Source organism: Teleopsis dalmanni, chromosome 2 (genome assembly GCF_002237135.1).
Source record: "Teleopsis dalmanni isolate 2A chromosome 2, ASM223713v2, whole genome shotgun sequence".
NCBI classification, from domain to species: domain Eukaryota; kingdom Metazoa; phylum Arthropoda; class Insecta; order Diptera; family Diopsidae; genus Teleopsis; species Teleopsis dalmanni.
The window spans coordinates 118,376,367-118,402,980 of NC_051847.1; the positions used below are offsets into that span (position 1 = coordinate 118,376,367).

At 30.3% G+C, this 26,614-nt stretch overlaps 1 protein-coding gene across 1 annotated transcript in view; it reads right to left on the minus strand.

Annotated features, from left to right (window-relative positions):
- Window positions 1-1,511: 1,511 nt before the first annotated feature.
- LOC119675554 (arrestin domain-containing protein 3-like) overlaps window positions 1,512-26,614 on the minus strand; it is a 44,947-nt gene continuing 19,844 nt past the window's right edge. Inside the window, exon 3 of the mRNA XM_038086760.1 lies at window positions 1,512-1,696. Coding sequence (XP_037942688.1) covers window positions 1,512-1,696 — 185 coding nt within the window. The remainder of the gene's footprint in view (window positions 1,697-26,614) is intronic.

Genomic DNA, 26,614 nt, shown 5'->3' on the forward strand with positions numbered 1-26,614 from the left:
AGTTTAGTAAATTTAGGAATTCTTGTGTTAATACTAAAATAAGTTTATTGAAGATATTTCTTTTTAATTTTTAATTTCTTATGTTTATCATTAAAAGTGGTAATTACTTTAAAGAGTGTGTTCCGGACTAACTTAATATATGCACGCGAATTGATTCCCAGGTTTAAGAAATCAAAAAGGCCAGGCGGATGAAATATATTTTTGGTATAAATCTAAAAATTTTGCAAAGAAAGTTTATTTGAAGCACAATAAATAATTCCCTGTATCACTAGTTAAAGAGAGAAATTTTTTGGAGAACATTTCACACTGAATTGGATTATATATTCGCAAATCGGACTGAATAGTACACATTCTAAGGAGACCAGCAGTACTGCTTAAATGCACTGAAGTGGTGTCTGTAAGGTTTGAGAGGATCTGCTGTGCTGGCTCTGACTTGAAGAAGAGTAGAGAAATGCGTGTTGAAGGATGCAAACTATTTATGAAATGTTCTTGTTACCTATTTCTATAAATTGTGTTGATTTAAATTGTTACCAGGTACTCTATGATTTACCTAGGAGGAACCAACTATATTATTATACATATGTTTTATTTTTTTTTTTTTATTATTAAGAGATGATGTGGCACTGTAGGGTCTATTGTACTTTCTTCTGGAATTGGAGCATTTATCTAATCCTTGTTGCGTCAATAAGAAGTAGTATAGAACTACTTTGCAGAGTTTATATGCCACTTTCGTAAGGATATACATTCTCGGGAGTCAATTTCGTACATGTATTAGCATGACTAGCACTTCATTCTTTTCACAGAAACTATAGTTAGCATCCGTATATATGCCCAGCCTCGTAAGGTGTTGTTTTAGTTTACAGTGCTCCTTTAATAATCCGATCATGATCCTAAGTTTTGCTTTCGATAAGTCCATACAATCCTGCTATCTTCCATTGTCATAGGTATCAATAAGTGTTTTGGGTTGTGGTTATTATGGTAGTATTCTTAGTATTCCTTTTTATTCTGGTTCTCCTTCATTTTTATGTGTTTAAGTTCACAGACAGGTTCTGGCCCCATCAGCGGTGTTGTTGGTCTTTTCGCGTAAGCAAGTATATCCCGATAAACAGATAATCGACACCTAATTAAATTCGCCGAACAGGTTAAGCGAGTTTAGTGTCTTGATAGCTGCTTGTTTGACTGTTAGTATTGCTACATTTTTTCCCTGGTATTTTCGTTCAATATTGAAGAGTATTCATTTAATAATCGCGTAAATTTACACTATTTTTCTTTAACGCTTCCCATTGGTTTTTGCCTGGTCTGACTATGTTAGCTCCGGCATCTTCTTCTATAAGCGAACCGTCAGTGAATCAAGAAATTGTGTTGTTCATCAGCTTGATGGTTTGTTTGATATCCTTCCAGTATCTTTTGTTACTTAGTTCAGTTTTAAAGAGTTCAGTAAAGTTATCCCTTGAATTCATTGGCATTGAAACCTCAGGACACTGCTTAGCAAGATTTCAAACCTTTGATAATTAAACCAGTTGTCCGTTAGGTTTCCTTTCTTCATTCTTAGAATTGGCTGAGAGGTCTGATGATTGCTGAGAAGACCCAACGCAGTATTTTGGATGTGCAACACCAACTTTTAATTGATATGAATTTGGAGGATCGTCTTCCACTTCGTCATCGTGTCCTTCCCAATCTGCTGTTTCAAGTAGACCTTATTGGTTGTAGATATTTGATAAATGTTATAACTGTGGTTTTATAATTCAAGTCCAAATTGGATTCTGTCGCATAGAGTATGTTCAAATTTTTCTATATTTACTATGACTATATCATATGTATAACCTTGGCAGTCTGTTGTGTCCTACTGTGCTTCACATGAGTGGGGAGAGTACTCCACCCTGTGGACATCACTTGTGTGGTGTTCATCCCTACTAAAGAGTAGTTTTACCTTCCTGTCGGTGAATATGTGTCTTATCCACCATACCAGAGTATAATTAATTTCCCTTAGCTTATTTATAATTTATATTTAGCTTTTCCTTAGCTTATTTATAAGCTAAGGAAAAATGTTATCAAATGCGCTTCTATATCTAGATAGGCGCATTTGCGATTTCTTTTTGTCCCATGACATATTTATAAAACCAAACAGAGCAGCTTAAATTGAATCGTCCTGCTCTGTAGACATGTTGGCAGGGATGTTATAAGGTAACATGGAGGAAATGGTTACATAGTTATGTTTTATCGTAAATTTTCTCTGCTGGCTTAAATGATACCATTATATAAATTTTATTAAAGAGTTCAACAGATATATCAAAACTATTATAAAAATATTGATGTTTTTTAAAGATTGGAGCAGTTTATTTACGCGTATATTATGTTAGATTTATTAGTAAAAACTTTATACTAACTGTTCCCTCTAAAACAGGAACTTACATCTTTCTTGTTATAAACCTCATTTAATACTGGGGCTCTAAGATCTTGCCCCACCAGTGCGCTCAATGTCATACTTCACTTGCTACCTATTGATATTTACATCAAGCAAGCTGCTACTCTCAGCGCGCAGAGGCTTAAAGATCTAAACTGTTGGCGTTCGAGTGCTTTAGGACATGATAATATCGCATCACTCTATCCGATAGATGATGCCAGGGTTTCAGACTACCTATGTCCTCGGTTACTATTCGACAATAACTTCGCCACCATAATTCCTTCAAGAGGAGATTGGGAGGCGGGTTTGCTTACAATTCTAGGAAAGATAGCGATCTACACCGACGGGTCTAAAATGGATGAGGGCGTTGGAGCCGGAATCTTTTCTACGGACCTAATGATTAGTAAATCATACCACCTTTCAGATTCCACCTCAATATTTCAGGCTGAAGTTTTTGCCATCCTTAGGGCAAGTGTTCTTGCTTTAAATATGCGCCTTCACGGAAAAGAGGTCTGCATTCTAACTGACAGTCAGGCAACTATTAAAGCCTTATCAGCAGTCTGTCTGTCATCGAGATTAGTAGAAGAATGTAAGAAAATTATTAGTGAACTAAGTGAGAGGTCCAAGGTTAATCTAGTGTGGGTTCCCGGGCATTCTAATATTGTGGGAAATGAGCGCGCCGACGAGCTTGCTAAGCTAGGCGCCTCTTCCACGGATACCCCTATTTCGATCCCTGCCCCTGTCAGCTACGGGCGTAGGCTGATTTGTGACCATTTTTTGCGACAGGCAAATAGTGAGTGGACCCTTACTGTCTCAGCAGCCAGGTCAAGGGTTGGCTCATCTATTAAAATATAGAACCTCTGACTTAATCTGTAGAAACAAATCTGAGGTTTCTAAGCTAGTATCTATCTTTACGGGCCACTGGTCCATAGGACGGCATGGAGCCAGACTTGGCCTTTCCTGTGGTACCTCATGCAGTGCGTGTCTACCAATACTTGAAGAAATGACACCAGAACACCTGATGTGTTTTTGTCCAGGCCTGGCCAGAACTAGGTTCAAGTATCTAGGGGCCCCTTTCTTCAACTCATTTTCATGTGACTATAAAATGTCAGCTCCCTTTTTATTGAACCACATTCAAACGATTATACTCAATATTATATAGAAGTAATGTTGTCAATTTTATTGGTAACCTCAAAATGGTTGATATTTTACAGATGTCAACTTTGCTGAAATGTGTCAATTATGTACAATAATATGTGTACACATCTGTAATAAAATCCCACAATATTCCTGTCTCAGTTTGAGAGTTTTTCACAAAACCAAAAATTCATAAATTAAGGTTTTGCAGTCGTACAGACTCTATGCCTCAGTTATCCTTCCTGTCCAACAGATAAAAATAAACTTTAAATACAAAAGTTTATGGAAAATATTTTTTGTGGTTAATAAAAAATTATATTTATTTTATGAATTTTCATATACGAAAAGTGTGCATCTTCTGTCCACATATGTTTGTATCTATGAGGTATGAGTTTGGTGGTTGAGAATTTGGTAGAAAATTTAATAAAATTGTTTGTAGCATTTGGACAATAGCTATTGAATAGATAAACGACACTTGAGTGCAATTTATAATTACACAGAAGTGCAATTACATTGTCACTTTAAGCACTTTAAGATTGATTTACACTAAGTTTGTTTATTTTGTTTCATATGTAAATACTTTGCTCATCTTTAGAAGTATTTTTATTTTAAATCAAATAAATTGATGAATATGAAGTTCGATTAAAGTAAATGTCTGAAGATGAGTTGACAATTTCACTATCGAATGCTTTTTTTGCTACACGTGAACTTCTTATCTAGTATCACCGGCGATACTAGATATATAAGGAAACTAATAGAGATCTAGTCTTTAAGTGGACAGAAGAATTAGATCGTAGTAGGTGTTTTGTACTTAGAACTGAAATTAACCCAACAGCAAATTCTGAGAAACAACTTAAAAACTCATTAAGTTTAGAAGATATATAGAGTTGCCAACAGACTCTTATGTCAGATTAAAGCCGAAAAATAATAGAGAATATGATCACAATCCTTATCTCTTTTTAAATAGACACGATTTTTTATAAACTAAGATGGATTCACCTCATTGAAATGGTAATGCAGTTACATATGACCAGTTAGGTAATTAGCCAGGCGATTATATTATGTTAAAGCTGTTTTAAGCACTTTTAATCTTTTTTAACTCGAAGTTTCTTCAAAACTCCTCTCCACACCTTGACTAGATTATTGTTTATTACTTCATCAGACTAAGCAATAATTGACCTCAGATCTGCATATCTCCCCGAGGAGATCTGCTAAAAAACTACACAACCATATAGAAGTGACGGACGAATTATTTGGTCATATATCAATTTCCTCTTCTTAGCATTGAGTATTATGTCAGTAATAAAGTTTTTGAGTTTATATCGAATATTTTAATAGGTACTTGATTGTAAACCAATTAATATTAAAGATTGTGTGACTGAACTTTATTTTGCAAACTCATACGTAGATTTGAGCTATCGACATCAGCATGACGAGGCAACTAGCAAAACAATACGCGGTTTTTAAATGCCAGTGCCTTCAGAGTTTGGTAGCAAACCATTATCCAAAATTTACAATTATACTACAAAAAAAATTTTATTAAAGCTTCTAGAGTAACTGCAGAAGTTTAACAAGAAGAGGGAACATGGTTGGAGACTATACTAAGTTAGACGGTAGTGAAGTAATTTAGTTACTAAGACGAAAGGAATGGCAATAATTATAACTGGTTAATATGCAATTATTTTTTCAAATAAATTATTTTAAATTTATGAATGTCACGGTTTTATGGTATAGTACACTTGATAGCTCTCCTAAGTGGAACATAGAGCTGCACTTCTAAATAATCTGTATCTTTTACTGTTCTGCCACTATTTCACTGTTCTTCACTAAGCTAGTACACCATATTGGGGCGCCTTCAACTTTTTGCCTCCACTTTAATGCGAGACGAACAAAATAACCATTTCATCTCTTAAGAAAGGTTATTGTTCTGCCTTATTTTTATTTTCACATTCCTTCCATAGTTCTAGTGTGTACTATATGAACTATGGCTATAATTGGAGTACAGCTGCACACGCTTCACTTCCATAAAATGAACTGCTGTTAAGTTTGTGTCACCAGAGCAGAATTTTGTATCAGTAAATATGTGATTGAAATTTATAATCATATCATTGAAGTAGAACAAGAACACTACTAACTATATTGATTCTGGATATATACGAGTATCTTAGTCGGCTTCGGTTTCATTTGCTATTTTACTTCAAAGTTTTGTATTGATTTCCAGATTTCAGTTTCTAGATTTTCGATTCTTAATCAAATAAAAGTAGAAAATGCAATTTCGATTTCGCTGTTCATATTGCTTTTGCTTTTATTAATTTCTGGGTTAGCGGCTAAAGATTTTACGTATAGAATATATTCAAGATATGATTTAGTGGTCGCACGTCTCTAATATATTTCAAATCTTTTAATCTGGTAAATGATAACCATTAAATAATGGGACACTCATTTAATCATAATTTCGTCATCATATAGTGCAAGGATTAATATTGGAAGTGATAATATGCATTCTTATCTTGCATTTATCTTGACAGTGAACTGTAAGGAGAATGCAGAACTTTCCGATATGCTTAACACGACATGGAAAATTGAATTTTATTTAGAATAAAGAGAATTGTTTGTATTTACCTTTGTAAATGAAAGATTGAAAGAAAATTCGTTATTATTAATTTAATAATTTCTCTATTTTCATTTTGACAACTCAAAGTTTATCGTATTTATACAGTATTACCAGATCACATCGATAAGAATTATATCTTTCGTTCAAGATATCATTCATCAGATAATTGAATTGAATATTCAATGTCATAATAAGTAATAAATAATGATCTATTTGAATATGTAATAGTACTGTATACTAAATGGAGTCTCCAATTTCATTAATATCAAACCATATTAAAATGCACCGAAAAGTCCTGATTTTCTGTCAATAACATTCGTAAATATTAAAACTTTGGCCTTTGAACAATTTCATTTTATTTTGTAATGTTTCGGAATTACTGTTTCTAATTCCAAATTAAAATATCAGAACAGAAAAGTCTAAATCAGACAAAATTGAGAAATTAAAGTTCTGAATGAGGGGAAAAAACAGAAAACATGGCAGCATTACAGGACATTTACATTAAGATAGACTGCAGCGAGTACTGTCAGGATACGGGATTCAGAAAATATTTAGCATACTTGAATTGCAAATGCGTGTTTGTTTGCAGAATGTTTTGAATGTTTCTGTTGCCCCAACATTTGTTACGACTTGCCACAAAGGTTGTGATATAGAAAAATGAAACTTTTAAAGGACACACTTTTTGGCACTGATGCGTGTTTGTGGCTTGTGCTGCATCGAAATGATTGCCAAAATATTTCATATGCATGGATGTTCCACTGCTGGTGAATGAATAAAAAAGTGATTTTTTACCACATGAAATTCTAAAATATTGTTTTTCTGCTTCACTGTAGCAAAAAAATCAACAACGATAACGAAGATAGAAAATAAAATCATAGGTAAATTTGGCAGCTTATTTGCACAGCCGACATGAGTAAATATGTTGTTACGCATAGATTAGGATGCCAAATGAAAGATGCACAGATACAAAACAAAGGCACAGATACGAGATAACTAAAATTGTATGCATGTTCCTTATGCAAGCATATGCAAATTAAAGTGATGCCGAAATTTGTATCTCAGTTAATATTAAAGACAAAAAAGATAACCGGTGTGGTAAGGCGGAGCAGCAGCACCGGATGGAAATGGTTACGAAATTTGGTAGGAAAATAGGAAAATTTGAAAGAATTTACCACAAACAAGAAATTAACTGATATGGACTTTGGTGCGAAGCTCATATTAAATGTAATTCCTTGTGTAAATTTTGTATCTTGATGAGGAATTTTTGTATCTGCATTTTGTACTATATCTATGCTGCCTCTTTTACTTCAATTCATTGTTCGTGTTGATATTAGGTAGGCTAAGCCACAGTAGTGCTATTACAAAAATTGACTTCATTTAGCATGGATATCGTTATTGTTTTCTGCAAATATATTTATGCTACAAAATAAGTTTTGGGATTACGTGAAAGGCATCTTAAATAGAAGTTATATATTTACATACAGGGTGTTCATATTGTTAAATAATATTAAAAGGAATGTATTTTAGTTTGATTAGCAATTTATGTAGTAATTTATGAAGAACAAATGTAGGTAGTAAGCTCTGAACTAATTGGTTTTATTACATTTTTAATATTACTTTTTTAAAAATGCTGTTTTTTTTTATTTACAAATTATTTTTTAACTTTTTCCTTTCTATTAGGCTAAATTTATTTTTTTATAATAACTTGTTTAGAATCTATATTATGAATATATTAAATAAATTGGCTTACAACTACAATATTAAGAGGAACTTCCGAGTATTATTGAACTTAAAGAATATGATATAGACAATTAAAGTTTAACTTTATTTTTATAAAAGTTAAGAATAATTGATAAACTCGTATAATAAGAGTTTCTATTATTCTTGAACTTAAAATCAACATTATTTGTTAGATATTATAGGTCCATTACTTTTACACAAGTGAGATTTGAGCAAAAGGCCGCCACTCCAACCTAAATTAACCAATACATAATAGGTATATATTATATATAATGTAATAACCTCTTATTGTATGTATTTAATTACCAATTTTATTAAAATAATGTTTATTAGAAATTTATATTGCACATTTATAGAGGCAAAATATTTTTTGGTAAGAATTAATGTTTTCCGCCGTTAAATATGCCACAACAAAAATTTAGGAATTATTTTTGGTTTTAAAAATGGGTTATGGTTATATTATTTTGGAGTACAAATTATCATTGAAATATGGGAGGGCTTATGTATATAATACTATGCTTACATCTTGAATTTCAGCTTTCGAACTTTGCTAAAGTTCATTCTTAAGGAACGATAGTTTATGCAGTCGTTTTCGGGTTTTACTTCCTATGTTGATGTTTTGGATTTGAGATAAAGCTTTGTAAAATATTTTCTTAATTCTTTTTTGAACAATAATTAAATTTTATTATTTGAAATGACCTCACTAAGAAAAATTTTAATTATTTTTTATATAAATATGCTGAATTGGATTCGAAAGCTGTTTTTGCAAGGCGAATAAAATAACATCTTAAATTGAAATTGAAAGTCCTTTCCAGGGCTGTATTTAAAAAGAAGTATCATTTGAATCTAATTTTGAATACAGGTATGATTTAGTCACGCTTATTTTTATATAAGAGAGTTCACTTTAGCAACGGTTTTTGAACAAAAAGTTGAATTCCAGTGCAAAAGTTCGCAATGTATATAGAGTAAATTAGAGAAACGAAATGCACAGTTGAACGGAAGAGAAATTATGCCCTCACCTAATTATTATTATGGGTCAATTTCAGAGGATCATAACTTAAGTCTCGAAACTAAGGTAGGTACAAAATAAATCAGCGAATTAAGTTGATACTGCGACTAAAGTTACTACTGTGTATTCGGTTCTAAAATTACTAACCCCGTATGAATTATCTAACACGTAATATTGTTTATATTGTTGCATCCAATCAGTTTCTATCATATTTAATGAATTTTCAAATTAACTGCAAATAAATTTCAAAAGTGCTTCTTACATTCACTAAACAGTCATATAAACCATTTTTCTGTTTTTCTTTTACCATCAATGCTGACCATACTGTGCAAATCTATATTGGTTTCCACATTTACTCGAATGTGCCTATTTTTGCACATATGCAAGCGTGCACTCGTTTACTTTGGCTCACATATTGGAGCCGCAAATTATTGATATTTTCCTGGAACTCACATATCTACATTTATTTACCCATAAAGTAAGCAATGTTGCTGGTTTGTATCGGAGTCAACAATGTCCAATGTCTTTTGTGAGTGTATAAATCCAAATCAAAATACATTTCTTTTGCCTTTGGGTAAAGTACATTGTCTGACTATGTTCAGAATTATAATAAATTGCTAATTTTTTCCATCTAAGCTGTTTCCTACCAAAAGCTATTATTACCTTGTTATCCTTTTGCCATGAACATGTTCCACGCTTATCGATTACTTTGCATGTTAATAGTGCGTCTTGACCTGGATTCACTTCTGTGTACTTTGGCTGTTCCGAGAATCTTTGAAAGCAATTTATTCCTGGAATTGCAAGAAATAAATAAAAAAATTAAATAATGTAGTCAATAAATGAGCACAGGTCTATTGAGTATAATAATTGTAGCTATAAAGCACATAATTAGTTTCGGATGAATAATATATGGCAGAGGGGAATTATATTTTATTGCCATGTTGGCCAACAATGGAATACAAAGACGTATGATATGATATTGTAATATTATTCACATTATTAAATTATTTCATCTGTGTTTGCTTTTATTTGGTTTTCCGTTTTTGGTTGATTAAGTAATTGGTAAATTAAATTTACTCAGAAAGATTGAAAATTGTTACGAAATTTGAAAAGAGAAGCAATTAAATAAACAAAATATTAAATTTGTGTTGAAAAATTTAATATCATTGAATTTTTACAGGTCATTATATTTAATAATATTTAAATATTAGTATCACATTTGCAATATTAGGCGTTTTCTTTTGTAAGCAAGTCACAAAAGAACTAATAAAAAAGCACTACTTTCGATCGCAACTCTGGACAAAATGGCGACTTTATTAGGCTTTTATGTGCAAAACAGTGCTTGTGCTTCAAACTATACTTCTGTAAAATTCGTGAATTACTTGTAATCATGAGTTATTATATTGTATTAGTGGATCGGTCAAGTGGTCACAGTCGCTATTGAGTGAAAGTGCTAATTCACGTTTTATCACGCGCTGAAAAGAGAAGAATAATACTGGATCATTAGCTCCACATAGAAGAACTCAAGGATTAAAAAATTCAAAAAAGGCTGTCTCAGTGTAAGTGATGTAGGTTGCCAGATATGTGTGGATCAAATGAAGTGTACCTAGCAGAAAAAATGAAAAGGGGTCAATTATTGCTAACAACAATAAACAATTACTATATCACAATTAAAAATTTACTCAGTTATGCACTTTTAAGTTTCTGGATTCGAAATAGTATAATTTACTCTGCATCGCTGACAAAACAGTAATTCTGACAATTCATTCAAATAATACTATCACCACAAAAAAGCTGTAGCAGGAATTACATTAAGTAGAAGCTAATAGAAGTAATAGCTAACATAATGAATAATTAGAGTTTATAAGTAAAATTGCATTCGAGATTAGTTTACTTACTTATTTAGTTTTTAAGTAAAAAACAAAAAATTTTTAATCTCATTGTGAATTCTGGTTCTGAATCAAAACTGACTCTAGATAATAAAAAGCTTCTCTTTAATACAATAACAAAACAGACCTGGATGTATGTAACTACATACATACATACAACTATGGCGTACGGCGTACCAACTCATTTCTAGGCAGAGTCTAAAAATAGCAATGAAAAACATTAAAAAATATCACTAGAACTCTGTGGTATGTGAAAAATGTTAATACTCAAAAGGACCTAAAGGTCCAAAATAATCAAGAAGGATATAAAACCAGCTAGATAGATCTAGCTAGATAATCTAGGTTGATAATTCCTAGTAAAATACTATTAAACGAGACTAGAAAGTAAGGACTTTAAGTTCATGAACTCAATAACAAATAATCACTTTAACGTATGCCTAGATCAGAAAATATACAGAGTTATTTTCCAATTCTAACTATTTGTTAATATCAATATTGTTAATGTTCGTCTATATCACATTAATTTTTTTCAATAATATTACATTTGTCTGTTAAAATGTATTCAAAAACTACTTATTATGTCGTTACAAATCATTTTTAATTATCTATAGTATCTTAAATGAATTAGTTTACTTCCGATCTTTATAGAGGAAGTTAACTTAATACTTTAACATTATTGCTACAAATCTTTTAAAATATAAACATTAAGACCTCATTTAATAAAAGCGTTTTAATTTCAAGAATGTATATAAATATTATATTAGTACATATTTTTATAAAAATATTTACTCAAGTCATATAAAATAATTATTTAATTATTGTTCTTAGTATCTGCGGCCACATACGTCACAACAATGCTATTAAACTTAATTTTACTTCATTTGTTAAAATAGCCTTGAGTTGACAACATAAGGGAATTGATTCCTTATAATGACTATGTGTAAATGGATTTGATGCATTCAATATATTATTAAGAATATAATTAGTGCTGCCCTAGAACATTGTACATACATGGGGCACACATTATGTACATTATTACGGTATTTAGTATCTACAAATTTTAATATATCATAGTTTAATTTGTTTCAAAATTTTTAAATTGTAGATTGGTAAATTTTAATTTCTTTTGTAAAAATAAAAAATAAAAATAAAAATACTAGCTTATTATTTTTATATAAAAATTCATATCATTTCAAAAATAACATTGAGACACGAATTAACCTATTTAACATAAGTTGATAATACACGGAAAATGCTGAATGCTATATGAATATTTCTGTAAAAAGAGCATACCTTGAAATAAGAATATAAATACTTATTAAGAAACAAATCTTGTACTACGAAAGCTGTTTTAAAGCGATCGAGATCTTGACTTTGGGACCACATTCAATTTTTGTAAAGAATTAACTTCCTTTCCAGCACTAAGTATCACAGACTATAAATAACCTCACATTAAATCAGCACATCAAAATTCGTTTTAAAGGATGCCACGATTTGGCAATACACAATTTGGTTAGTGTTAATGGTTCACCTTCCACTATGGGATATGCTGATAAATTTTGGATGAAAGTTTGAATAAAGTTTATTTCGTTGCCGCTGGAGGAAAACGTTATAGAGCACGTTCATATCTTCGGAGGAAGGATCAGGTGACCAACTATAGGAAGGGACCCGGTACTACCAATTGATGACAACAAGCCACTGATCACTGGATGCGACTAATGACGACTCTTATCTTCAATGGCCAACTAAGTTGCACGAGCATATACAGCTCATTGAAACGGTCATGAAAGCGGATTAATAAAACTTTAGGAGGAATATTTCTTCAATGCTATAATTGTATAAAATACTTTATTACTTTTCATTTATAACAAGTCATTGAATTGAGATTTAAGTCCATTATTTTAATAATTTAAAATGAATACCGGAAGTGATAATTTGTTTGTATGCAGCGTTAATAAATATGTACACAGCCTAATATGGAATATAAATTTCAGCCCCATAAAGTATGCTATATTTTAAGGTTTTAAACGAGCAAACACACTACACATTGAAGAGGAATAAAACTCATATGAAAAGCAAAAATAAATCAAATTCTTTAATAAAAAAAATGCAGAGGCTATTGTATATGCCAATTATTAGCATTGTATTCTACTTTATGGTATTTTTGTTGTTGTCATGGCTTGTTATTATTGTTATATTTATTGTTATAGTTATTGTTACTGTTTAAACACAAAGCCTACATAACAACGTAAACGCCAATCACGCGTAATAAATCATTGTATGCTGTATACGGATCACGTGACGTATACGTATATGTATGTATGTTAAAGAGGAACAACAAAAATGGCAATAGAAATAAAATACATTAGCATGCGAATAAGTTAGTCGGAGTGATATGCACTAACACACTAACAACAATTTTGATTAGCAGATTAAACGAATCCACGCTGGGGAAGTGCAAAAACATTCTTGTGTTGAAATCGATTAGAAGCAGTAATTTAAAGCAATGTGTTTTATAATTTTAAAGATATTAGTGTGTGTGAGTGTGTGCATATAACTTGAATATGAGAGTGTAAGCTTTAATATGGAAATATTGTGTGCAATTCGCCTCAGCGTTTTATTGATAAATAAGTATGAAAATATTACGATATGCGTAATTTTATTTGTATCAAAATATATAAAATTATTTTTTGGAAATTTTGTATGTATTATATCACATACAATATATTTTACAATACGCAAATAAAACAGAAATAAACAGATGCATTAATACATGTGATGCATTCGGCAGCAATATATTCCTACATCAGCTAACAACAACAAAAAATATAAAAAATGCTAGTCACTCCTTTTATAAGCCATTGCTGTTGCTGTTGTTCTTGTAGTTTCTGTAGTTGATTTGCATCTGAGTTTACAGCGCATAAATTTACGCAAGACTTTGCTGTCAACTTTAAAGCAAACAAGAAATCAATAAGGCTGAATATGTGAATTTGCCCCATAAGCAATTTTAAAATATGTTTGATATATTCAATATAGGAGTAGTTTACAATTTTTTTGCATACTAAATTTGTCTACTGCTAGATCTTGATCTAAATATAGAATATTGAGGCTTCTTATCTGCTATAATTGAGTAAACCTGGTTACATTTATACTTTTCAACTGCAGGTACTCTCCATCTCTTAGCAATTCGAATTGTTTACTGGGTATTTTCAAAACTCATACATATGCACACACACGTACACAAATACCCATACACTTGTGTGCAACTACATATTTGTACTTGCGGGCAACTACAAAGAAGCACAGCTGCGTTGCTTGTCAGTCTTGCCTATTTATGCATGCATTGCATAGTGCGATAGAGAGTGTGTGTGTAGCATGCGACATGTTGATTGCATGCTACATTCTGCATGCAATATGCCAAAAATTTAGCATAATTTTTGTTTTTGTTCGCCTCGCATGCAGCGTTCGCACTGTACTTGACTTTATCAATAACGTCAACATTGCCTTGACGTTGTGTCAACAGAAAAATTGTTGCAATCTCATGCAATACTATGCGCTCAAAAGTATGCTTCGGTGGAATGTATGAAAAAAATGCTGCTGTGGCATCAGCAGAAAACGCAACATAAAATCAACAATTTGCCGAAGACACCGGAAGGAAGTAGAACAGCCAAAAATTATTTAAATTCACTTTAGTGGCTGTAAGTGTGGTTGAAATGCTTCGTTTTCGTGTTGCCAGACTATTTCTTTTTTTTTTTTGAAAGTACATTTTTTGACTCACAGCTTAGCTGATTGAATTTCTTATACATACGGTATTGTGACAATCTCTATGAGAAAGAGTATATATACTCTTATACATATATGTTAATTTATAAAGAAGAGGTGGATAATTGGAAAAAAATTTGATGATTCAAATTGCTTTTTATTTAATATATATATCTGACTTGACATTTCTTGTCAAAGTACCATAATTATCAAATATAAAGTGAAGATGTCAAAAGAAATTTTGATATATTTTTATTGCTGCGATTGAGGCTAAAGAAGGCTATCTGCTCTATTTGATATTCTGATTAGTTGGGAACAGAATTAATAATATTTGTTATGAATTATCTACCAATAATAACCTTTTAACATCATTCACTTAATGAAGGTTACATCAGACATTGACTTATAATAGAACGTGCTTGAAACGTCAGTCTTAGGAACAATATACACCAGCAGTATATTTTTTCTATAATGTAATATACACCAGTTAAACACACTGACATTGTTTGCTTATACATTCATTAAGATGACGTACCTGTTGATAAACCTCGTGCCACAATGGATTTCTGGAAACCCTTTTGATTGATATCAGAAAATAATAGTTTTGATTAGCCTTGGCGTTCGTTTGATATCACGCCATCAGAGTTTTGCCTTTAGGACAACTTAAAGTCAAAGGCTTATATTAACGAGCCAATGACGTTAGATGAACTTAAGGCCAACATCCGTCAGTCATAGCATAGATACTAATGTTTTATATTATTCTAATATTAAATAGAAATTTGGATCATGAAATATAAGACAAATTAGAGAATTTGACTTTTAAAAATAATCATGAAATAAAGTAGATATTATACTATGTTTTTAATTCGACTGATTATCATATTTTCATAAAAATTTTGTACGGTTTTGTATAGAGATTAACACATATTGCTGCATACTTGTCTAGTTAAGTACAATATTTTAAATATAGCACTAGTTGAAGTTTTTGTCACAAAGGCACTCAAGACAAGTATTGAAATAAAACCATTTGTACGATCCTAATAAGCTGAACTTGTATTATGTGAAATCCTTTCTCAGTATTAATTAAATGAGTTTTTATTTCTGAAATATTGTTGCTTGTTACCACCAAAATCGACTAATGGACAAGTCAGACTGTATAGTTTTGTGCTTCAATGCAGAATTCGTGAACAGTGGTTTTAAATAAACATTTGTTCTATTTGAAAGAAAGTGTAATACTTATAAGATATTAAAATATAAATAGATTAAGTAAGTAAGTATATATATTACTTACAAGAGTTTATCTTATGGATGAGCTCCCCACTGAGCGTCACTAAGCTCTTTCCCATAGGACTCCCTAAGCCCTTGGTATCTATTTCACCGAAATGTATCACAAATTCGTTATTTAGTCGTAGACTTAACAGCTCACTCTACACAGAATATTCTTAAAGAGTTTTAACGTCATTACCCATTACAAATATTTACTAAGTTTTCATTTCTAGCTAACATAAATTTGGAAACGCATATACTAAAACTTCTAATGTTTCACTTTTCTTAATATATGTACATATTAATGTGTACATGAAAAAATCTACCGTCAATCCTTATTTTAATTAATTTAGTGAACTGTAAAGTAACTACTACAAGCCAAGGGGGAGAGTATATACACCACCATTGGAAAATTAGCTTTTATAAATTGAAAAGCAGGGTCTTGAAGAATTAATAATATCATTTTTTTTAATTTTTTCTACAGGCCGTAGTACCTAGTACTTCAGTTCCTTATTTTTAGTTAACAGTAAAATTAATTTTAGTGTTAACTCACAAATAAATAAATAAAAATAGTATTTGTTTTAAGTTTTAAGTTTTAATTGTGTTTTGATAAGAAATAGGTTACTAATATAAATAATACATTATTTAATTTTATATCAAATATTATATTTATTTATATATATTTTTTATATATATTGATTCCTAATAAAATTGTAAAAATCTGTAAAATCGACTTTGATAATCTACTGGAAATCTCTCAACTGCAGAAAGCACTTCATACAATTCCTCTAAATATTTCTTTTTGTTTTATGCAAACAAGCAAGCGCGGTATACGGGACGTATGAGTGACACGATCTCATGTTGAAGTTAATATAAATCACAAATTCAAAATGATTTGTAAAATTGCAAATTTCATTTAGTGTATAGACAACAATAAACACAAAAAATGTATAAGCAATAAAAAATTTTCAAAGAAGAGAAAATACTTCAAGAGTATCGTATCTAAACTTAAGTAGCAAAATGTAAATTCATTGATTTTCAAGGACCAAAAAACTTTGAATAAATAATCATTTGAGAAGAATACAAATACAAAGAGCATTACTTATAGCAGTGATTACATATATGAATCTATATTTAATATACGAATTGAGTGTTGGGCATAAAAAGTGGGAACTACATACAACAGATTCAGATTTTCTTGTAATCCCTGTTGTCAACGAAGTGTGAATCAAATCAACGCCCAAAAATTGTTGTCACCAGAAAGAAAGAAATGAATGTAAGTAAATATGCTAACAGGAATGAATGCTATATTATGTGGAGACATACTCGTATATGTAAAAAATAATAAGCTTTCATCCCAAACATGTACTTAATAGGATACTTGAAACCGTATTAGACAGACAATTGAGCCTGCAAAGTGTGAAAGCCTAATTTTCCTACAAGACAATTTTGGGTAAACGATTTCATTTGATTTCGCATTCAACAGACTTTATTAACTTGAAGAAAAGATCCATTTATTTTTCATTTATTTCGGTTTTTTTAGGCAGATATGAAATTTATTGTTAGTAGCATTATTATCACATGGCACACATATTTTAAAAATTTATTATTTCATATTTTTCGTAAATTTTTTGATAAATATTCACTTATGCGCAATTTTACATGCTTGAGTGCGAGCATCCACAGAAGTGATGTCTTAAGTGGGGGCGATTGACAATTCAATCTCAATTGAGGCGTTGAGGAAATTCAGTGGAGGCAAAGGTTGAGCCCCGAAAGTTGCTTTTTGCTTTATAGTTGCAGTTTAACAAAGCATAAGTCAATATATCTGACTGAGCTTATAGATTTATTGTTATTGTAATGATTCATTCTCATTTTTATTGTGCAATATATTTCTGATTTTAAGTTGAGTTTGGATGCTGAGTTGTTTTCGGTTTCGGATTTGACTGCGGATACGGATTTGGATTTCCATTTGAATTTGAATTGTTGAATAAAATATTGGCAATAATTCTTTATTTTTTTTTTTTCATGACTTAATACTGATATATGTCATATTATATGTTTATGACAAGCATGGGCTAGATTGTTTGTTCGAGAGGCGAGTACACTTGCAGATGTGAGCGAAGAAGGTCGGTAGATTTCCGTGTGTGAGATTATGCGGAAATAATATAGTAGCTTTGTGAAATTTTGAAAAATGAAGTAGAATTTGAAAATCATATCTTCATACATGATTAGTAGAGGCAATGATGTGGAACAGTTCATTCAATGAATATAGTTAAGTACAGTTACATATGCAAATACTCGTATCTTTTAGACATTAATAAACATACGCAGATATTGTATTGCAAATCATGTCAAGTAAATTTATATGTAAAGACATAATAAATAATTCAGATAAATTATTAAAAGGAAGTGAGAATATTTATCATTGAATGCGTATATATATATGTATGTATAAACTTAAATATTAATTTAACAAATTATTTTAAAAATGAATGTATCTGATATTTGCTTCTATCTTATTCTTCTTCCATTTCCTTAATGTAACGTTGCAGATTCATAAGTATTTATCATTCAGCCATCCTTTTATACTGCAACTTAATCTGTGGAGAATGAAGTGACATCACAAGAGTTTAAATGACAAAAAGTGGCAAAAAGAACAATGCCAAACAATGGGAATAATAATTATAAGTGCTACAATAACAAAGCCAACAACAACAACAACAAAAACAACAAATATATCAACTTCAACAGCCGAGTAAGACAAAAAGGAAGAAGACCTAGCATAGCAAATGCTACCATTTGCCAACCTCAGCAATGGAAGCCTTTAAGGAACTGTTGAAAAAGAAAGAAAGGCACGCACCTTGCAATCGTGATAAGATGCGCTCATAGCTACTAAAGTAATTGTTATCCTTGATAAGGATGCTGAGGCACGTAACGAAGCAATTTCAACATACAAATAAACAATATGCGAGTGTATAGTAAATATGTATGTTTGTATTTCTAACTGCAAAGCAATGGATAGAATTGCAATTGTCAACGTGGCTAATAACGGTGTGTAATGCCAATAATAAGGACGATTCTTTTTTTCCAAAGCTTTTGTTTGCTTCTGATTGTCTTTTCTAGTTCCTTTTTGTTCTTTTTTGTTCTTTTTTTGTGTTTTTTTCTTCTGGTTTTTATGCTTTTATGGTTTTTAAATTTCTTGTTTATTTAGGTAAAAGGTTTCCTGATATATTATTTATTCCTCTTAGGTTTGTTTTGGCAGTTACATTTGTTTGTTTACATTTTTGAACCTCAAACAATAAAACCAATAAAAAATTTATGAAATTTTGTTGTAAATATTGAAAAAGCATATTGTTTTATTAGCCTAAATAAAATTTATTGGATGCAGAAAAGAGTAAAAATGTATTGATGAGATACGTATATACGAAATGAATTATGGGGAACCAATAAAAGTAACTGTTATCAGAAAGAAATGCAATTACTTTAGACCTAAATGTAGTATTTAATGGATTATGTCTTATTTTAATTTATATGGTCATTTAAAATTTATTTCTAATCTAATTTTATTACAAAAATAACGAGACTTTTTATTACCATATTCTGGACATGACTTTAAAATAAGTATTTTAAGTAAAATAATATAAAGATTAAGTTAAAGTATTTACATGTTATTTCACAAATTATAACAAACTTAATTTAGATTCCTATTCTATAAAAACTAGAAAATTATCTAAAATGATCTATACATTCCAAATCCTGCCACCTAAAAATAGAACACACAAAAAAAGAAAAAAAAACAATTTCATATACAAAATCTAAACTACTTTAGCATAAATAAAGGAAGTTGACAAAATATAACATGTTTCCACTGTCTCATTTAGGCAGTTTCGTACATTAAGGCCGATAATGAGGATAATTTAATATGCAAAGAGCTTCGATATAAATAAGTTCATTATGAATAAATCAATTGATTTAAGGCGAAAAATATCAAATGCAGTCTATAAGAATAAATTAACCACAAGGTAAATTACTTAAATTTCCAATATTTGCTATATGTTTTGTAAGTTAAATAAAAACAAACCAGCTATTTAACATTCATAAATCAGTTTATGTCAATGGAAACACCCAAATTTTAATTTCATTTACATAAGTAGTTTTAGATGTAGTGGGAACATGATATGAGGTTAATTGAAATAAAGTACAAATAATATAAAGAAAATGAAAATAAATAAAACTGAGTTTTGAAGCATTTTGCTTCTACTGCTGAATCTAGCCGGCTTTTAACCATAACGTACTAATTCTCAGTTAAATGGATCGAATCACTAGTCGATTTAGGATTTCTAAGATCGTTAAGGTGTAGACAGTGAGCACAATTATTTTGCAGTGCTCAACGCACGATTATGTCCAACTCTGTCTGCAAGTTCAAATGTATAAATTCTAGTACCCACAAACTATAGCTAATTTGTGTAACAGCATTAGTAATGGGTTGAGATTGGAAAACAGATATAAAAGTAGTAGACGTTGTATCAGATATACGAAGAAATAAAAAGAAAAATAGAGAGAGAGACAGAGAGAGAGATGTAATGAATGTGAGAGGGAGAAAGAACTACACTCAACCTATGAAAGGGAGTATGTTAGTGAGAGAAAGAGTTTGAGATTTCTATTGTTCGATTAAATATGGCTGGTATAAGTAATAGAGTTTTCATTGATTCAAAAAGTAAAAAAAATATTAATGTTATGTCTGGGAGAATAGAAAAAAAATATATTGATGGTGAATGATTTTCATGTGTCTATCGGCGAAAAGAAATGTTGAAATGTAGTCCGAATATGTAAAGATACGAAATAAAAAATCCCAATGAAACAATGTGGAAATACTAAAACAAAAATGAATAAATATTACTGGAACTGAGCATTCAAAATCAACAGAGGATTACCGAGATTGATAGTAGATTACTATTATTTCAAAGATTGAAAATATTTATATATTTTTATGCATGTGAGATAATGAACTTTAAGAAATAGTTTTTAAGAAATAGTTACAGAAAAATATATATATGTATTTATATAATAAAAATTTTTATAAAGTCCTTAAAGCATGTGAAGAAGATGACGGCTTCAAGTAAAGTTATTGTAGAGGAAAAGATTTCAAGGATGGTTTAATAAGTAATGTGAAGTTGTCATTAAGAAACGTTCAAGTAGCAATGAGTAGGGAACAAACTAGTAATTTGGCTGTTATAGATAACTACAGAACGATAAAAAATGACTACATTTCAAATTTTTCAATAAAAAACTAGAGGCATATTATTATAAAATAGGCATGCCGTTAATTTTCCTGCATGATAGTCTTTTGGAGTTGAGGTAGAAAAATAAAGCGCGTGATTTGTCATATTGCTTATAACAAAAGTATAGATTTTTTAATATATAAGCAAAAGACTTCATCGAAATCATCAGATATATATAGTAAATCGAGGACTAGGTTGATTAAAACAGAATTTCGATAAGCAATTCCACCGTTAATTACAATTTTTTAATTGTTTTAAAAATTATTTTTTTAAAAGTCACTGAGGTGCATTGGCTTTATGTGAGATTAAATATAACTTAAGAAAATACATTATTTCACGAACTTAGTCTCTTTGGATCCTTTCACAAAAAGATTGAAAATACTGCAAATCAATGAGAAAACAGTGTTAGATAGAAGTTACTTCAAGAAGTGGTTCTAAACAAGTACTAGAGCAAAATAACGCTACATATTGACATTTATCTTAACTCTCTTAAGTAAATATATTCCTGGTGAAACTAAGATTAATCTTGATATACTTTGTAAATTATAATGATGTCATTGATTTAATTGTAGACATCATATCACAGAAAATATTGCAAAATAAATATGTGAAGCAAATTGAAAGAATATTGTAAATTGTGAAGGCTTTCAATTGACAATATGAAAATTATTTACTTAAAAAAATGTTCCGTATAACTCAATTAATTTATATTTTAAGTGCTATAACACTCAACTGTTAACTGAACGGGGTTGCTTCATTGGAATGAAGTATAGCATTATAAGTTATAACTATAATTCAATTTACTAATTAGTCTCGTTTTATACGTATTTAAAAAAGAGTACAATAAATACATTACTTTTTTTAAAATAATTTCCACTTAATTCTATATATTTGCACACTTTTCCGATTAACCAACCACAATATTTTATTTGCAGTTAACTATGCCATTTGCACGTTTTCACATTTCGCCTGTTTCCTTGAAACAATCCCACTTCATATTGATGCATGACCATAATAATTTCAGATACATGTCCATAACAGTTCTTTAAAGTGTCCTTTACTGTCGTCGGCCGGTATAGAGCCATTGTTACCAATGAACGTACCGCATTCGCTCCAACGAGCTTAAGTGGTACGATTACGTAGCGTTTGTATATTAAAATGTTTTTTATATTTTTGATATAAGGAGAGTTTTGATTGCTTTAAAGCTATAATTATTATATGAATTTAAAAACTTCTTAGAAATAAAAATTTCGTTAAAATTGCTATACGGCTCGAAATAATCCATTTGCCAATAAGATTACTATCCGTCCACGATAGTAGTAATAGAAGGTTTTAATTCAGGTTGCTTTCACAGTTTAAAAATCGATACAGATGAGGATATTTTCGCTATATCGTATTATACTGGCAGTTTAGATTATTTCAGATAGTGCTGTCAATATATTACTTTAAAATTTAAATACTTTTTTAATTGATCAAACTTTTTTAATTTATAAATTTGAAAAGTAGATAAGTTTATATAAAGAGTTTCTAATGTTTGTTTTATTTCCGGCCTTTACTGCGGTAAGTAAGCACTTTTTAATTTTTTTGTCATCTGGTTTTTTATTTTAAAATTTATAATTTAAAAAGGCTTATGGGAACATTATATAACAAACATAAAACAAAGTTATAATTAGTTAACAACTTAAACTATTTTGTGGAAAATTTAAAAAAATCTTTCAAAATACGACTTAAAATAAGTTATATTGAGTATCATAGCCGTAAGTTGGAATGTATGTTAGAAATATAATGAAAATAACGTCCATTAAATTAATTTTCCTGTTTTATCTTTTATTTTCAATTATTACAGGAAAGTGAGGGAGAGGTGACTAGAGATCTAACTCAATAAAATAAATTAAATGGTCTGGAATAAAAATTATTTGGTAACTTATTGATGTTTCGGTGTAAATAACAGGTTCTTGCTCTATAAGTCACTTAAAAGTAGCAAAACTTATAATGAATTCTATGAAATTTAAAAAATAGTTAAGTTATTCATAATCTCAATTATGAAAGATATTTTGTTAACCTTATGTTTTCGCACATAATCGTTTCCTTATCGTTATTTATCGAAAATGGATTGATTTATGTGTTACCCCATATATTTTTCATCTCCATTGATAGATTATGAAATTATCATGGAAATTGTTCAGATGACGCAAATGGTTAATGATATAGCGGATCACGGCGTACAATTGGTATAGGAATGAATATGACAATATAATGAAAAGTTGCATGTTGTAAACGAATATTGACAAAATTATACTGAATAGTTTTGTGAACTATGTTTTAAACTATCGAGGAATTATAATTCACAAATAAGATAAAAAAAGTTAATATATATGTAAAACATTATGACTTTCCTAAGAAGCATATCATTTTGCCTAATAAAAGTTGGTCTGATTTAAGGTGAATTATTACAAACATAAGCCGCCAGTTTCATTACTATAAAGTGATGTGGATACATAATGGATATTCTTATCCATTATCTAAAATGGTTAAAAAAACTCTTTATCATCATAAATAATTATGGTTTTATATTAAATAATATTTGAATTATTCAAATGAGCTCGGCTTGCTTTACTGAGTGTGTAGAAAAACGAAAGAAATATTTTGAAAAGTAATTTTACGTTTAGTTTCTATTTACAATTTACATATAATTTGTTTACTGTCGTTGATCACTGTTGCGTTCTGGCATTATAAATAAAATGTACATGTAAATATAAAATAGAAAATATCAAAAGATAGAAAAAAAATATTTTAATCACCTTTTATCACATTTTCAATAGCATTAAAACATGACTAACATTTTATTCTACTAAATGCACTAAACTGTGCAAAAACTGTTATAAAAACAAATTCCGATCTTAAATTTTACTCATGTGCGGCATGGGCTATAAAGGACAAGAAAAAATGTTTGTTTTCTTTTTTAATAAATAATGTACTATAATAATAACTATATAAATAAATGCTTTTGACATATAAATTATGATATATCATATAGAAACGTTAAATGTATTACTTTATACCTGTTAACCCGCTTAAATTTTAAATTTATTCACAAACGGTCAAAAACGTTTTTAGCCTAAAAATATGCTTTACATTTAACCCACTTCAAACCAGTGATTTTTCATTTATTTACAACTGTCAATTTTGTTTCTGATTTTTGAAACTTCTCTACAGCACGTGAGTCGAAAAATTAGGTTATTTGTTTTCTATTTCCATAAATTTTTTAAATTTCGATAAATCAAAAGCACTATTTCAGACTTTCTTTCATTCCAAGAAAATAATTTCTTTTTAATTTTAAAACAGTTTATTTTAAGTTGCTTCTTCTATTAGTATAAATATAAATTAAAATAAAAGTAATTCATTAAATAAAAATAATTGTTTAAGTAATTATTGTATAAAAATGTTGTAGTGTAAACTTGCGGCATTACAGCATAAGGATACTTTCGACGGTTCTGTTAAGCGGTAACCGCATCATTAAGAGAAACCCTTTTTAAGCTGCTTAACAAGCGAACATTTTGCAATTTCTACTTACGACGGCTTGGCTTAATAACGTAGCTTTTGTTTTTTTTTTGTTATTTTAAAATTAATAATTTTTTTACTGCATTTTGCGTTTACATAATTTTTGCATATTAATAACATATTTATTGCTGCAGCACGTTTTTCCCTTTCCCTACCCCTAGCCCTACCACTCATCACTTTCTGCTTGCATTAACAACATCGTTTTCATGTTCGCATTGCGCTTCATCATTGTTCAACGCCTTGTAAATTGCAAAAAAAAACAAAACAATTCAAAACAAAACAAAAACATAAAAAAAAAAAACACTAAAACAAATACAAAACAAAAGCAGCATTAAGTAAAGCAACAACAACAACATCAACAACAATCATAGCCAGCATGACAGTACAACCATTGGCAGTGAAGTATGCGTCTTCACAAATACAACAACTCAACGTCAATGTGCGCATCGCACATCATATGATAATAAGCACGGAAGCGGAAGTCATTGTTGTACACAATGGTGAACGTGCCGCAATTATAATAATTTTGATTACATCCTTCGCTGTTACTCCACTAACTTCGCACTCTGCTGGTGCAGCTGCAGCGCAGTAACTGCGTTCGCTGCTCTTATTGTGCCAGCATATTCAAAGTAGTTCCATTACCGCAGAAAATTATGATCTTTTTTCCTGTGCCACTCTTTAACTGTTCCTCGCGCTCTTTCTACTGCTCGCAACTGCTATTGCCAGTGCTTTGTTGGTTGGTTTTGTTGTTGTTCTTTTATACTCAAGCGCTTTTTTCAATTTTCAAAAATCTTCTTTGAATTTTTCTGCTGCTTTCAGTTCTTCTTATGCATTTTTTATGTTAATTACAGGGTGATTAGCACACTTTGCCTCCACATTTCGGTTTGTAGACGCTTGTGCTCGATTATGCACGTGTGTGTGTGTGTATGTTTGTGCAGGTATCTGTGTGGTTGCATGTGTGTTGTTTTGATGTATGCAGAGAAATGCCTGTGGTATCACGCTTTGTTGACGCTTTAAGTGCGGCTGCAAATTTGAGTTCTTCTTCATTTTTTCACTTTGTTTTTGTTTTTTCTTTTTTTTTTGTGCAAGTGAAAAAGTATTAAATGCTGCCATATCAGCTGAATATTCACCGAGGCGTTCGTCTATTTGCTATTTGCTATCTGGTAAAATTGTTAAAATCGTAGCAATTATTTTTTCAAAAGCTGGCGTTTTAACTGTGACAGCAATTGTGACGTTTGCTAAATGACTGCATTCAAATATTTTTTTAGTCGTGAGTCGTAAATGTGAGAAACATGGCGCAAAAAATGACAAGGCTTGTTATAGATACTCGCAGATGGAAAGATAAAACAGACTGCATGGGTGTTATGTTGCAGGGGGGATGGGAACTTACCTGTGGTACATATGTTATTTCAGTCATTTTAATTAAAACAGTCTCTCGCATTCAGTTCTGATGGAGCCGAGCCGCATTTGCAATTTGAACAAAAAAAGGCAATGTACAATAAATTGCTAAAAATTAAAAAGGGCTGAGACAGGGTTTTCCATAGATAGGAAATAAGGAAAATTATTACATTATTAAAGCATATGGTTCCTAATTTACTAGGGAAAATATATATAAAAATTTTGTTGAAGAACACAACTGTTAATGTAAAAGTTAATTTAGTTCATTTAATATATAATCCAATTTATTAATGCGATTAGAAATTTATAGGGTTATAGGTTCTACTTCTCTTTGATATAATTGGAAGTAGAGTATTGCAATAAATTGTTTCCATAAGGCTGTGATTGATGTATTGATCCACAATTTTTCTGTTTAATTTACAATGATTCTAACTCCAGCAGTTACAGAAACGACTACTAAAGAGTGAAGTTTTATTAGGATTTGGGTATTGAAAAGAAGGCAGCTTATATCTATAAAGTCGCTCATGCTCAATCCATTCTTACTTCTTAATT